General features: G+C 38.7%; 1 protein-coding gene across 6 annotated transcripts in view; it reads right to left on the bottom strand.

The window, feature by feature from the left end:
• Positions 1–15,503, bottom strand: part of ARHGAP42 (Rho GTPase activating protein 42) — a 295,871-nt gene that overhangs the window by 90,656 nt on the left and 189,712 nt on the right. For 4 of the 6 annotated variants that reach the window (XM_048843624.2, XM_048843617.2, XM_075126907.1 and 1 more), the window contains one exon: positions 3,242–3,343. In XM_048843624.2, coding sequence (XP_048699581.2) covers positions 3,242–3,343 — 102 coding nt within the window. Of the gene's footprint in view, positions 1–3,241; positions 3,344–6,250; positions 6,456–8,173; positions 8,519–15,503 lie in introns of those variants that run through there. The other 2 variants (XM_075126912.1, XM_075126914.1) reach the window with 2 other exon arrangements.

The following is a 15,503-nucleotide window of genomic DNA, read 5'->3' as shown; positions in this document are numbered from 1 at the left end:
CTTTTACTGTGATTTTCCATTAATTTGTATGCTCAAGTCAAATCCTTCGTGAGTCTAAGACAGTTTATTTAATTATATTCACAGTTGATACATTTTATTTCATTTCAATTAGTTTTTAACTGCAATATAATAAATAATCTTCATAACAATCCCAGCAAAATGTGCTTTATTTAAACCCGACAGTAAATTAGCACTTAACTTGACTTAACCACATCTTGATTTATAGGTAAATATATCGAAAATTGTTTTCTGACTTCCTGCTTAATCTCTAATGGAACTATTTCCCCATTAATGTAAGGGGAATTTATGGACTTGTCGGAGTTGTGTATATGTAAATTTGGCCTGTGACTGGAACAAAAAAAACCCCTGTAAAATTAATGTTGTTTTCTCTACAGTTGATTCATCATACTGACATCTGTTTTAGCGAGTACAATATAAAAGAATAAATGTTATGAAATTGCAGTATTATATCAGGTAAATATAAAAACCACACATTGTGACTTTCTGAGAGATGGTTAGGTCTTTTGTGTAGAATTTTGTCAGCAAAATAATTTCCAAGATTTCAGAGTTAATCATTGACAATAATGCTATTAAAATAGTGCCCATCTTTTTTGGAAAATTTAATATAGTGTGTCAGTAACACTGAAAAAAACAATTTATAATTTGCTACACAGGAAAATAATTTAATCTAACAACATAGCTAAAAGGGGGATTCTTCTGTTAAATTAGAACTATGCATGCTTTTAAAAAGTAACAGTTACAGTATGTACTCTTTAAAATGGATGATGCATCTACATTTAATGCTATGACCCTGGTAGACCCTGTTGAAATCAAATGAGCGCCACATAAATGCATAGTTATGTGGAACTGCATCAGATTCTAGGATCAGGTTTAAATACTTTTACCCTGTATAATTAGAGCTTTGTGCTCATAATAGAACAATCCTCTCTGAATAGTTTTTTTATCACTGTAGATCCTTAATCTGTACACAGTATGGCAATTAAAAGTGGACTCTATCTGGAAGTACAGTTAACTTCTAGGAAGCAAAACTAATGCACACAAAAAAAAAAATGTAATTCTGTGTCCAATTATGCAAGCCTCTACGCATATAAATAGTCTCAATGAGACTCGATATTCATTGCCTTATACCTGTGTAGTCATTTACACTACTGAAAAATGCTACAGATGTAAAATGCTACCAGATAAAAATGGCACTTTGTACAGGCATGAATGGCTACACAAGGTACAAGGCAGCGCAGAATCAGGCTCACTGACTTGTGTTAAAATTGCTGGTTCAAAGAAGTACTATTCACAAGAGTAGGGTGACCAGACAGCAAATGTGAAAAATCAGAACAGAGGGTGGGGGATAATAGGAGCCTATATAAGAAAAGAAAAAATCAGGACTGTCCCTATGAAATCGGGACATCTGGTCACCCTATACAAGAGTAAGTGTAACCCATGTGCCTAATAGGGAGATACATCTTTAAGAGACCCATTGCGGGGAGGCAGGAGTGAGTTGTGTCTGGGTCATTAAGCACTCCACATCCAGAAGCTTCTGGAATTGGGTGTGGTAGTTTTGGGTGTGCTCCAATAGGTTTACTGTTGCTGGGGTCAGACTCCGTGAGGGCAAACAATCAGGGCAGCTGCTTTGCAGAAGGCCATGTGCCCTGTGTGAGTTGGAAGACGCTGAGCCCAGGAGCAGAAAGCGGGCTGTTGTCCCTAACTGTGAAGCATTTTGCAGCAGGTCAGTGATATTGTTAATCCTCTAGCAGGGAAGTATGGGCAATGTTAATTACACAAGGGGAAATTGGGAGGGAAAAATTACTTCTATTTTAACTGTATGCTTTGAATGTTGTTTTAATTTTAGCCAAACTGTTCTAGTTAAATTGTCTTAACTAGTCTGATTCACCAACTTTTCTTTAAATGTAGTAATGGGGAAAGAGTCATTTATATTTTGCTATTCTCAGTTTTGTATTTTCTTGTAACAGGGTTTTCTTTACATCTATACACTTAGCTGAGTGATTGGTTAATCGGTTAGCTGACTGGCTAGCAGTGATTTCAGCAGAGGAAGAATCTGCATGGATTCCAGCTGACGATTCCTATAAGCAAGTGGAGGGAAGATGTTGTTTTAGACTCACCAGACTGTATAGATTTGGTGATCAAAGATTCTAACTGTGACTTAGGTGAACTAAGCTTTTGGGAGCTTTCAGTTTCTTCTGACTGTATTTCTGTGGGGACTGTACTGTTCAGATTTTAATTTGTTTTCTTTATTTATGCTCATGTATAACTGTGAAGGTAATGTCTGTGGATTATAAAATAGCCATGTCATCCTGTAAAAATTAGATTATTTGTTTCTTTATCATAAAATTTTATAAAGTTATTTAATTAAATTCATTTCTTTAGTTCCTTTTGGGACTTGAACGTGGGGAGCTTGACCCTGTGCAATCCTTGCTGAAAATCCTTAGAGACTGAACTCTGGGTCTCCAGCTACTTTCTATGGGAGTTGGGTTTTTTTTTTTTTAAGGCACTGGAGGCGGGAAAATGAAGTGAACTCTAGCCCACCCATAGGTTACATAAGGACCAATCATTCTTTGCTCAAACTAAGAATCTTATGAGGCCATATCTGACTACATTTTGATATGACAAATACAAGTTTACCTGAAGATCACACAAACAAAACTGCCAACAACTTTTGGCAATCTATTTATTTATCTGCAATATGGCACTCTTTTTAATTTCATAAAACACAGCCGTATAGTTTCATTATGGAAAGAATGTTTCTCTCAGATTAAAGCAGAAAACATGACATGCTGAAAAGCATAAAAAGTGTGATTAAAATGCTTCAGGCTAAGTTATCTAGCTGAAAATTTATGTAAAACGGAGTCAATTAAATAAAATAAAAAAAGTCAGCATAGCCTAATTATATTAATTATAAATATTCCACATACACCTTCCAAATAAAAGTCATACATTTTTATTAGAGCATTACAAATACAGTATTGTAAATAGTAAAAATTAGGTTTGCAACTTAAAATATGGCAGAGCACGTGGGAAATACTGCCTTGTTAAGAGTTTTATTTTACATCAGAATAGTATTAATCTCATATACAGAATTTATGTATACGTACATAGCAACAGGGACCGGCAGAAATCATTCATTTTCTGATAAAAATACAGCATGTCCTAGAGACAACTCTTTTTAAAGATAAACTTATGGTCTAGTAAAAGGGTAAGAGCTTACATCTTGCAAATGAGATTCTTTTTTCTTTGCTGATAAATTTAAGTGCTTCTCTAGAATGGAATAATATTTCTCACTTTCCTTGTCAAACTTCTTCTTCCCATCCTGAAAAACAAAACATTGCAAAGTAAAGAATTTGATAGAACTTCAAAGCCCACAGAAAGGAAAAGCTAGCACATTTGCTAAAAAGACTAGCTGTGTAATTATTGTTGCTGGTTCCACTGGTTTTATGGCAATAGACTCATATCTGAATTGGGGTCTAAAAGTTATTCAGTGAGACATTAAGTATATGCTAGGTTTCAGAGTAACAGCCGTGTTAGTCTGTATTCGCAAAAAGAAAAGGAGTACTTGTGGCACCTTAGAGACTAACCAATTTATTTGAGCATGAGCTTTCGTGAGCTACAGCATCCGATGAAGTGAGCTGTAGCTCACGAAAGCTCACGCTCAAATAAATTGGTTAGTCTCTAAGGTGCCACAAGTACTCCTTTTCTTTTTAAGTATATGCTAGTCTTCAGTGGGACTGGTTACGTGCTTAGGTAGATTGCTGTACTGGGGCTTAAACTGGTTTAATTTACACTTTCTACTGACTCCATAAATGTGGGTGTCTCAGATCATTCCAACTTGCAAAAAACCTACAGGAGTGGGTTCTGACTGAAAAAAAAATCTTTGCAACGGTCCCTTTGTGGACCTCCCCTCTTACCTTTTCATTTGAGCTGAGGTTTGCCTGACCTTTGTATTCAGAGTGCTGTATTGTGGTTTTTACTCATATTCTTAGAACACGAGGAGGAGGAAGGAAAAGTATGTATGAGTCTAATATAGCTGCAAAGGGAGCTAATGCAGGCAACACAGTTTTTCAACAAATGCTTTGCATGGTTTTGAATGTTTAAACGTGTCCTTTTTAGGGAATTTCTCCACTCTCCTGCCTTCCTTCTTTTGAAACCTTTCCTCATGTGGAGTCAGGTATCCCACATTCCCACCAGCTGAGTACTTTGATGCATGACAAATAATCCAGAAAGAAAATTATTGATTATAAACAAGGCACACTGAGCGATACTCTTCTACTTTAAAAAAAAATTCTGATGCTTATGAGCTGTAAATCTAAGAAAAAGACCTCTCTCTCGCTGTCTGTTGGGATCTCTCCCATCACTCTAGAAGTGACAGCATTGGGAAGGAAGGAGTAAAGGGGAAATAAGTAAGTACCCACAGCATTTTAAGGATTAAAACAATTCTTGTTATTGCATTATATTATTGCAATAAAAGGTCTATCCTTGGTTGGCTGCGGTTCCCCCCGACTGTTTTATAGGCCTAAAACTTATCCTGCATGATTCCCTATAATGACTAACAAACTGAGTATTTTAAGAAAACAAAGATAGGCTAGCAGGACTGGTCTCATCAGCACATAAGCAAAAGCTATTAATGGTGAGAAACCAATCACTAGATATAATGCAATAACATCAGGTCATGGGCAGGGCTCAATGATCCTTTCCTTCTGCTCTCAATTTCTCTCTCAAAGAATTATTGTTTTATATTAAACAAGTTACTGTAGTAGACATTAATGAGAGGATTTGAAAATTCTCCCCAATTAATTTTTTTGTCATCATGCCATGCAAAAGTCATATCAATAGTCAAAGAAATAAGAAATAATAGGGAGATCTTAACACCATATACACTGAGATACAACAGCAAAGCAACAGTTAATTATTTCCAGCAATATAATTAACCACAATATAAATAAGTTCACAATGATAATCATACCAAACTGGAAAAAGAAAACAAACTCTCAATTATGTGGAAGATTCATATGGCATATCTATTATAATAAGCATATTTCTAATGGCTTGCCTACATGGTGCACAGGTCCACACCAGAAGGGTGTAAATTCTAGTGCACACTAGCATGTTGTGCACTAAAAGTTGTGTGTTGCTCATTAATGTAGTCCAGTTTTAAACAGTATTGCGTTAATAGGCATTAAGGAACTTTTAATGCACTCGAGCAGGGTCAACATGGGCCTGTTAGCGAGCAACACGCTCATATGCTCTAGAATTTACACTCTTTGAGTACAGACTAACGCATTGTATACACAAGACCTAAGGTGCTCATCAACATAGAATCTAGACAGCACTACATAAAGAAAAGTATATAAAGCATCCTTACAGGAAATTAAATAGAAATGGAAGCACCTGATCCAACAAAATATCAACAAGTGAATAATATAGTACACATCGAAAAACCTAAAATATTTTATTACAGATTAATACATGTGGTCACATGTTAACAAACTTAAACATTTACAAAAAAGAGTAAAGACTAATATACACAAGGTAAAACTCTTGTATTACACCTGCAACATGCGACCTGAAGTGTGACAAACTTAGCCACAAAAATCAGTGTTTGGCAAACTAACTTGAGAAATCAATCCCAGAGTCATGGTTTCCTCACTGAAAATACACAGCCTCCAATGTCCTCAAGATTAACTAAGAAACTATTAGCTTGTATACGTCAAATAATTTCATCAGTGTCACACAAGATGGTAAGGTTGTCTTTGAAATGACGACGTCTTTCTGGCCAGCTGCAGATATATATTCTTGACTCTTGCTGTTACAGGGGACATCAAGAAGCAGATGTAAATCCATCAAGAATTCCAGGTTGCAAAACACAAAGAAGGCATTGAAAACAAGAGAGTCAATAGGTATTATATTAATGCTTCTCATTACTCCCCCCTGCCAACTAGCAAAAGTTTATCTGGATTAAATCAGAGCCAATTTGCCCTCAACCAAGTCTCAATCCCAGCAAGACAATGGGTAAACCTTCAGGTCCTGCACTCTCCTGGTCCTACACAGCAACTACATTTTTAAATGCTTAAAAGAGTCATATTATTCATTACCTTGGAAACATAGAGGTAGATGAAATATGTACCAGTTATACATAGGAAGGAATCTTCTTTTTGTTGTAAACTGATGTGTTTGTTTATGTAACAAGATTACCAAGGTGAGATGGAACACTGATACTTACCTTGGATACCTTCCCGGCAGCATGGATCCCATGTAGTGCTACCATGTCCAGATGCTGGGATGTTTTATACCTAGGAAGCGTGAAGTTTGCCTCTAGGCTTGCGGAAATATATTTTTCTCATCAGGTGGACATTTTTGTTGGTGGTTTGTTTGTGACTAAAGCAAATTAAATTAATAAGAGATTAAGAATTAAGCAGATGAGTTGCCTCGTTATTGAGGCTGCATTACATGTGGTGAGCAAATTAAGGTTTGGTTTGTTTGTTTTTTAAATGAACAGATTTTAAGTTCTTTTGAGAATGGATCATCCTCTTCTACAGAGATTTTTGATGCTACCTCTGTTGGGAGAAGCCATGGGATATTCATCATAATAAGCAGAAACCTAGCTCTAGTAATTAAGCTTTAGGACACCATCTTTTAAATCAAGACAAAATCTACCATAGGTCTTCCCTGGTACTTCAATGAGATGTCCCAGCCTCTTTTACCATTACAGAACAGAACTGTGTGGTACCTCACATCAGAAGTATTTTTTCAGTTCTTTACAGTCTTCTCATGTGGGGATTTCAAAGTACGTTAGAAAGGTTAACAAATTAAGCCTCACACAATTCCTGTCAATTAAGTATGTATTGTTTACCCACGTGTGAAAGACAAATGAAAACACAAAGGGGTTAAATGAGCTGGCTCTGGTCAAAACAGGTTTTATCCTCCAATGAAATCGACAAGTACAGTGGAAGTCAATACAGCTTCACAGGCACTAAGGTTCCATGTTAGAGGGTCTGATCTAGGACCTAATGAGAGCTGGGATTCAAAACTAAGAGTCTATATTGATAAGAGAGAGAGACAAAAGTGGGAAGGGGAACCAGGCACAGAGCAGTGAAATGACTTCTCAAACACCACAAAGCAAGGCCAGTGACTGGGACAGAATCCAAGTCTGCCAGCTCCTAGTCTTATTCCCTATCCACTAGATCAAACACTTACATTAAGTTATGAAAGAAATATTATTTACTTTATGTACTTCTCACTTTATCAGTAGGAAAAATCAGTCACATAGTGACTTGTAATAGGTCAAGTAATGAAGACAGAAAAAACCCTCATATAAAAAAGTGTAAATACCGTAACACGCCCCCTCCCAAAAAAAGAAAAAATCCCAGAAGTTAATGAATTGTGTTTGTGATACATTAGATTAAACTTCTTGTTCCCCAAATGAAATTTAATGTAAATCTTGCTGGCATTCTGTCTGTGAGGATATGATGAATTTGCAGACTTTTCTGTTCCACTGCCAATATTCCCAGCCCCGACAGAAAATGCATGAAACTGCCCCATCGGGTATATTGTAATAATTCACCCTACCTTAAAACTGATTCTTTAGACACCTGTTAGTTTAAAAAAGAGAACTAGCAACTGGGACTCCCTGTTACCAGGGTAACTTCTGGTCTGACTGCTGCCTTCATGTGGACTTCTCATCAATCAGCTTTTTATTTTGTTTCAGATTAGAGCACTACAATTTCTCACTCTAAAGACAAGTGAGAAAAGGACAGCAAAACAAAATCGTCTGAGTAGAAAGGCAGTCGCTCAGAGGTTTCAGCTGTATTTGTATCTTTATTTTAACTCAGACTTTGACGGGGTTTTTGGGAATAAGGCTACAGTGCCAACAAATCAGCATTTCTGGCACTGTAAAAATCATTCTCAGAAGTGCTCCTGGGAATAGTTTAAAAAATGTTTGGCTGCTCACACCCGCAGATCAGCAAGTACCCCTCTATTCAAAAGTTCCTTTGATATTGCCAATAAAAACACATATTTGACTTCTGTGAATCCCCCAACAGCTGTTTACTTTATGAGAATTAGCAAAAAAGACATGTACTCAGCAGCAGGTGATGCATTTTCTGGAAGACACAAGGCACATCTGGATATTCCAAGAAACGCTCACCTCACAAACACAGTGACTCAGTGTACAGGAACATCCTAGAGGGAGGGTTTTATCTCACTCCAGTCTAGGCCATCTTTTCTTCTGTAATCGCCATGGCCCTCTTTTATATACAGCAGCTGCACACTCTCAATCAGCAACAAAAGGGTTATAAAGAAAGTTTTAGATGTAAAATCCCTCTTTTTCTTGAGCCCCAACTTGGGAGACTGAGGGTTACACCTCTATCTCTAACTGAAGCCTCTACCTGGTTCAAACAGAGGAGATGTGAGGTTTCTCGTGAAGCCAAATCTCAGGTCTGGTATTGTCGTCAGGCCACTCAGTGAGACAGTTATAAAAGTACAAAGAGTATGTGGATGGTGTGCAGACTCTGTTACTCTATTTCCAGGCCAAAGAGAAGGGTTGAGAATGGAAAAATATGTTCATAAAGCCATTTGCCCAAAATATCAGATACAACCACAAGAGAGATATACACATGAGATACCGGCCTTGTCGTCTTGAACCAAAATAACACCTGTGTGTTCAGTTCCCACAGACATCCTGTGACAGTGTTGGTTTAACATTTCTGTGCCTCAGTTCCTCATGTGTAAAAATGGAGATAATATTGTTCTACTTCACGGGTGTGTTCTGAGCCTAAATCCATTAATGCCTGCGAAGTGCTTAGATACTGTGATGACAAGGAGTGGGGCATATAAGTACTTACATTTATGAAGAAGACACTGTTGATGTTTAAACTGACATCATAAGGCTTCAGAGTTAATATCACATTGGGCAGAATAGGGGTAACTTCACTCTTGTTTCAAGCTGATGTTTTACAGACTCAGGAAAGGAACCTTGCACATTCAGAAGGTTTTTTACAACAACATAGGGTACATTTTTTTAAAAAATGAAAGCTTTTGTTACGATAGGTCACCAGGGAGCTGCAGACCACACCTTGATGGATACTGGGCTCTGCACTGTCATACTCAGTGACAGAGCATTTGCTCTTACTGGGTTTAATTGAAGTTTTAATAATTAAGAATGGCAGAATCTGGTCTTTGGTTTGCAAGCTGGCATTTGGCTCTCTCCTTGGTTATGGTTATTGGAAAGCATTTCATCTTCAAAATGGGAAAACAAATGAATAGATTCTCTATCACGTATTCTTTGCACTATTGTTCTGTGGTGTTTATCACAAGCTAAAGATGGGGAAACATTGTGTGGGAGTCCCTTCTTAGAATATTAGTGAGCACATTGCTGATTAAGCAATAATAAAAAAAATTGCCCAGAATAGGTCTAAGCCAACTGACCTACACACTTTTAAACCATACAGTCTCAGGGCCCAGATCCTACCTACAAGCAGGGTCTCTTCATTTAAGTGATAGTGGATTTTTAAGAAAGGTGTTATCTGGAATCTTTAGTAACACAAGAGGAAACGATTTAACTCTATACAAAAAGTTTTGTTTACTCCTCTGGCCTGAAAAACTGAAAGAAAATAAACTATCAACTGAAAGGATAAAATTCCTCCTAATATATTAAACAAATCTGCAATTAAAATAGATATAAATCCAAATTAGGAAACAAATCACAACTGAGGAGGTAACCTAACTGAAAATCCGTGTTTCTTTCTTAGTATCAGGCACACAAAATATAATTTGTGTATGTTCCTGTCTTCAAGAGAGGAAATGATAATCCACTACTATATGTGTTGTGTTTAGGTCACCTTAACAGTACATCAAAGACTAGGTGAACTAAAACAGAGCTAAGTTTTAGGCTGCCCTCATATTCTCTGGGGAGACAAGTCATTATCCAAGCTTGTGAGATCAGACTGAGGGAGCAGCTCTCCATTACTGAAGTAAAGAAATAGTATTATGCTTTCATATAATTCCTTTTTAGCTCAACATTAGAGTACCAGTTTTCAGGGGCTTACAATATAGTCCATGCAAACCTGTCCATTTAAAACCACTTATTTTCTCTTCTTTTGCCAATAATACTCTTTTGCATAATCTAAACTGATCTGACATTGATTTATATCTGTAGAAATTACAAGATGGCACATATAAAAAAGAAGAGCAGATCTCTGGGAAAAGGTCAGTATAGCAGCCTGGGCACAGGTCAAGTGCACTGGAAATGGCTGCAATCTTCTATTTGTAACAGTGCCACACGGCAGGACTATTGTGGGCAGAAAAGGAGCAAACCAGTGATAGGCAGGCACCCATACAGGTAGTTTAAAGCACAAGCAATGCTCTGTATAGATATAACTCATGTTTTGGCCTAATCTTCCACTCCAGGTGGTCTCTTTGCTTTACCTCTCATTTAAACAGTTGGGCAAAAGGCTCTTCAAATTCAATAATCTTATAGCTCCATTTCCTAACTTTGATGAAAAAACTGAAGAAATCTAACTTTTCCTTGCTTCTCCAGTTCATATGCTGAGGTCAGACAATACCGAATGTATTCCAGCTTGCTCTCCCATAGCTGTACTGAATTTTGCAATACAAAACCTTGTGACAGTAATGTAAGTTCATACGATTTGCATAGAGAGCTGGTAGAGGGCTTGTCTACATTTGAAATGCTACAGTGGCACAGTCAGCTGCACCTGTACCACCAAACTGCTTCAATGTAGACGCTATGTTTGCTGACGGGAGGGTTCTCTCACCAGCATCAGAATCCACCTCTCCAAGAGGTGGTAGCTAGGTTGAGGGAAGAATTCTTTCGTCAACCTAGCACTGTTTATGCTGGGGATTAGGTTGGTTTAGGCTCAGGGATGTGCGCGACATGTCTAAGCCAACTTAATTTTCCAGTACAGACACTTTTCTGATCATAACTGTACTAACGATTTTCTTACCTGGAATTAAACATTGGGATTTTGATAGACTTCACATGTTTAAATATTTAATCAATTTATCTATCTACCTAGGTAATTATATGTACCCAGTCACCATAATATTCAAGTATTTATGATTTTTTCTTGTAAACACCTCTTTGAAGTAGGTACCTATTATTGTATCCATTTAAACTAGTTACATTTAAACTAGTTACTTTAATTTAAAAAGGTTAATGACTTTTTATTGAAGCCTGAGATGTCAGAAGAAGTAACACGCCTTACTTTTCTTAAATAAAACAATTTAAAAAATGACTATGGGTAAAGAAATGGAAGGATTTAAACACAAGATGCAAACACAAGGAACAAATCAAACAGGTGTGAAGCTTTAAGTAAATTGCATAATGGTTTCAATAGACAAGATCACTAATGATAGGTAAGGCTGCAAGTTTGTCACAGAGGTCATAGATTTCATGATTTTCCAGGACCTCCATGATTTCTGCAGCAGCTGCTGTGGCTGGCCCAGGGGCCGTTTGAGATGCTCAGGCAGCCCCTGGGCCAGCCACACTGGCTGCTGCTGGGACAGTCTCGGGCCACCGCACCCCACTCCCCAGGAGCAGCAGCAGGAGTTTGGGTGTGGGAGGGAACTCAGGGCTGGGGGTTGGGACACGGGAGGGGATGAGGGAGCTCAAGGTGGCGCTTACCTCAGGGAGCTCCCCAGAAGTCGGTCCTGGGGCCGGTTTTGTTCAATATCTTCATAAATGATCTGGAGGATGGTGTGGATTGCACTCTCAGCAAATTTGCGGATGATACTAAACTAGGAGGAGTGGTAGATACGCTGGAGGGCAGGGATAGGATACAGAGGGACCTAGACAAATTGGAGGATTGGGCCAAAAGAAATCTGATGAGGTTCAATAAGGATAAGTGCAGGGTCCTGCACTTAGGACGGAAGAATCCAATGCACCGCTACAGACTAGGGACCGAATGGCTAGGCAGCAGTTCTGAGGAAAAGGACCTAGGGGTGACAGTGGACAAGAAGCTGGATATGAGTCAACAGTGTGCCCTTGTTGCCAAGAAGGCCAATGGCATTTTGGGATGTACAAGTAGGGGCATAGCGAGCACATCGAGGGACGTGATTGTTCCCCTCTATTCAACATTGGTGAGGCCTCATCTGGAGTACTGTGTCCAGTTTTGGGCCCCACACTACAAGAAGGATGTGGAAAAATTGGAGAGAGTCCAGCGAAGGGCAACAAAAATGATTAGGGGTCTGGAACACATGACTTATGAGGAGAGGCTGAGGGAACTGGGATTGTTTGGTCTGCAGAAGAGAAGAATGAGGGGGGATTTGATAGCTGCTTTCAACTACCTGAGAGGTGGTTCCAGAGAGGATGGTTCTAGACTATTCTCAGTGGTAGAAGAGGACAGGACAAGGAGTAATGGTCTCAAGTTGCAGCGGGGGAGGTTTAGGTTGGATATTAGGAAAAACTTTTTAACTAGGAGGGTGGTGAAACACTGGAATGCGTTACCTAGGGAGGTGGTAGAATCTCCTTCCTAAGAAGTTTTTAAGGTCAGGCTTGACAAAGCCCTGGCTGGGATGATTTAATTGGGGATTGGTCCTGCTTTGAGCAGGGGTTTGGACTAGATGACCTCCTGAGGTCCCTTCCAACCCTGATATTCTATGATTCTACGATTAAGCAGCGTGTCCCTCCCTCAGCTCCTAGCTCTGTGTGCCGCCTCTGCCCACAGGCACCACCCCTGCAGCTCCCACTGGCCACAGTTCCCGGCCAATGGGAGCTGTGGAGCTGGCGCTCAGGGTGGAGGCAGCACGCCGAGTTGTCTGGCCGCGCCTCCGCATAGGAGCGAAGGGAGAGACTTGTCGCTGCTACCGGGGAGCCGCAAGAAGCCAGGTAGGGAGACTGCCAGCCCTGCCAACCCATCCCCTACCACCGGGGAGTTCCAGGGCCACAAGCACCCGAAGTACCCTCTGGACTGTCCCCCAGCTAGCACTCATGGTGCCCTCTGGACTGCCCCCCACAGTACATGAGGCACCTCCCAGGTCGCCCCCCCATCATGAGCACCCACAGTGCCCCCAGGCTGCCCCCACTCTGAGATTTAGTCAGGGGTATATAGTACAAGTCATGGGCTGTGAATTTTTTACTGCCTGTGACCTGTCCATGACTTTTACTAAAAATACCAGTGACTAAATCGTAGCACTAATGATATGGTACATGGTTGAGCTGACTCATAATAAAATAAAAAGACTTTTTTCAGATTTGATCAGCACTGCATTGTGGTAATATGCTTAGTATCTTCACCATCAGAATTAGACACGTGGAATTCTCAAACAACAAAAGAAAATCCAGTTTAAAAAATCAGTATATCACTGAATTAATAATCCCTTGGTTCTAAAACCTATACACAGATTTCATCTGCAAGTAGTTAATAAAGATATATCTTGCCTCTTTTTTGTCCACTTATAAAATACACACTTACGTTTACTAGCATACATTTACACAGATTTTGCTCTGAAGAACAAAAAGATTTATGGAATTGAGATTGCTTTACTTTATCATATAGAATACTTCAGAAATAATGCACCATAACTTGACCTAAATGCCACTATATTTTAAAAATAGAAGATAATTTAACATTTCTCTCCACTAGGTTAATTGCTACTTTTTTGCTACTTTTTAATGCGATGCTCCTTGGAATCGTGCACTCCTTGGAATCTTTGTCCCAATGAAGTTATGCTAATCAGGATTTGATTCAAGAACTTCAGTGGCGTGTTTGATATTGCATACTTTCCCATGCAACTTTCTACGTCATCACACTGTGAGTGTAACCCTTATCTGAGGAAGAACTAGATTCATGTTATGAGAAAGCTTTCAATTAATGTGCAAAACCGGAAACAATATTGTTTACAGACGGAAAAAAGGATATCATGTCATGTGTTAATGTCAGCAGTGTCAGGGTTTCTTTCTTTCTTTTTTAAAGCATCTGTTTTCAGGGTCCTGCATAAACTCATGAGACTGATAAAGCAACACAGAACCTTTCACCCTTAAGAGAGAATCTGAAAGTCATGCCTCTTCAGAGACCAATGTACAGAGTTTTCAGTTTAGTTCTTCATCATCAAGAACTATGCATATCCCCAAGTAGTCTCAACACAGACGAAAGGACTAAATGGGCATGACAACTAACTACCCCCAGGAGGTGATCCTTACAGGCCAGACTGGAGGTACACTGTTGCATCAGTATGGAGAAGTTCGTATGGTCACTGCTCATACTGAACCTTTTTGATGGGAAACTAAAGACTTCAGTCTCCGGGGCTTTTAGTCCAAACACTGAATTCACTTTAAATATTTTTTTCTCAGAAGTCTATCAAAGCATTCCAAATTAAGACTTGAAAAATAATAAAGGCTTTTCTGACAAAGAATTGAGATGTTTTCCCCCCTCAGTCCAAACACTGCCCATTCAACACTACTCACCTCTTAACTTACTCAAAACATATGTCCATACATAAAATCATTATCAAAATCATGGAACTAACAGGACATTTGTTTAAGTTCTTTAATCAATCATTCCTCCTCTTCCTGTGTTTTCTTTGAAAGCTCCTCAGTCAGGGACCTTCTCTTGTTATTTGTCTCTGAAATGCATAGTACAGAATTGGTGCTTTACAAATGAACAAACGTTCTGGCACTAAATCTTAAGTTTCAAGTAGGTTCCCCTTCTGGTGGTTTAAAGGAAAGCTGAGTAATTGGCTGGTTTGGAAGGTGTCAATGGTATTTAGTGAATGCACCTCCAAGGAAAACAATACTTCTATAAGTGACACTACAGTGTGATTAAAGTGCTAAGATTGGGTTGGCTTCTGTTAAGAATACTGCAAGATCTACCATGTTTCATTGCAGTGTTGTTTCTTCACCTTGTAAGCAAGTATCTGCGGGATCATTTTATAATCTTGAAAAATATTTTGGGCCTTCATTTTACATTGCATAACTGTTAGCTTTGCTTTAGAGGTTTGTTATACACACACACACACACAAAAATTCTCTGACCAGATAAATTATAAAGATGTGCATACCTATAAGTTCAACCCTGGAAGAACCCTGTCTCTAAGGCAGTGGCTCCCAAACAGGGGTACATGTACCCTTAGGGGTATACAGAGGTCTTCCGGGGGTACACCAAGTCATCTAAATATTTGCCTAGTTTTACAACAGGCTACATAAAAAGCACTAGCAAAGTCAGTACAAACTAAAATTTCATACAATGACTTGTTTATACTGCTCTATAGACTATACATTGAAATGTAAGTACAATATTTATATCCAGTTTTTTTATTTTATAATTATATGGTAAAAATTAAAAAGTAAGGAAATGTTTCAGTAATAGCATACTGTGACACTTTTGTATTTTTATGTCTGATTTTGTAAGCAAGTAGCTTTTAAATGAGGTGAAGCTTCGGGGTACGTAAGACAAATCAAACTCCTGAAAGGGTTACAGTAGTCTGGAAAGGTTGAGTGCCACTAGGAACTACTTTCAGTA

The sequence above is a fragment of the Caretta caretta genome, chromosome 1 (genome assembly GCF_965140235.1).
Source record: "Caretta caretta isolate rCarCar2 chromosome 1, rCarCar1.hap1, whole genome shotgun sequence".
Taxonomy (NCBI): Eukaryota; Metazoa; Chordata; order Testudines; family Cheloniidae; genus Caretta; species Caretta caretta.
Note: the sequence above shows the minus strand (reverse complement) of the source record. Positions and strands in the feature narration are given on the sequence as shown.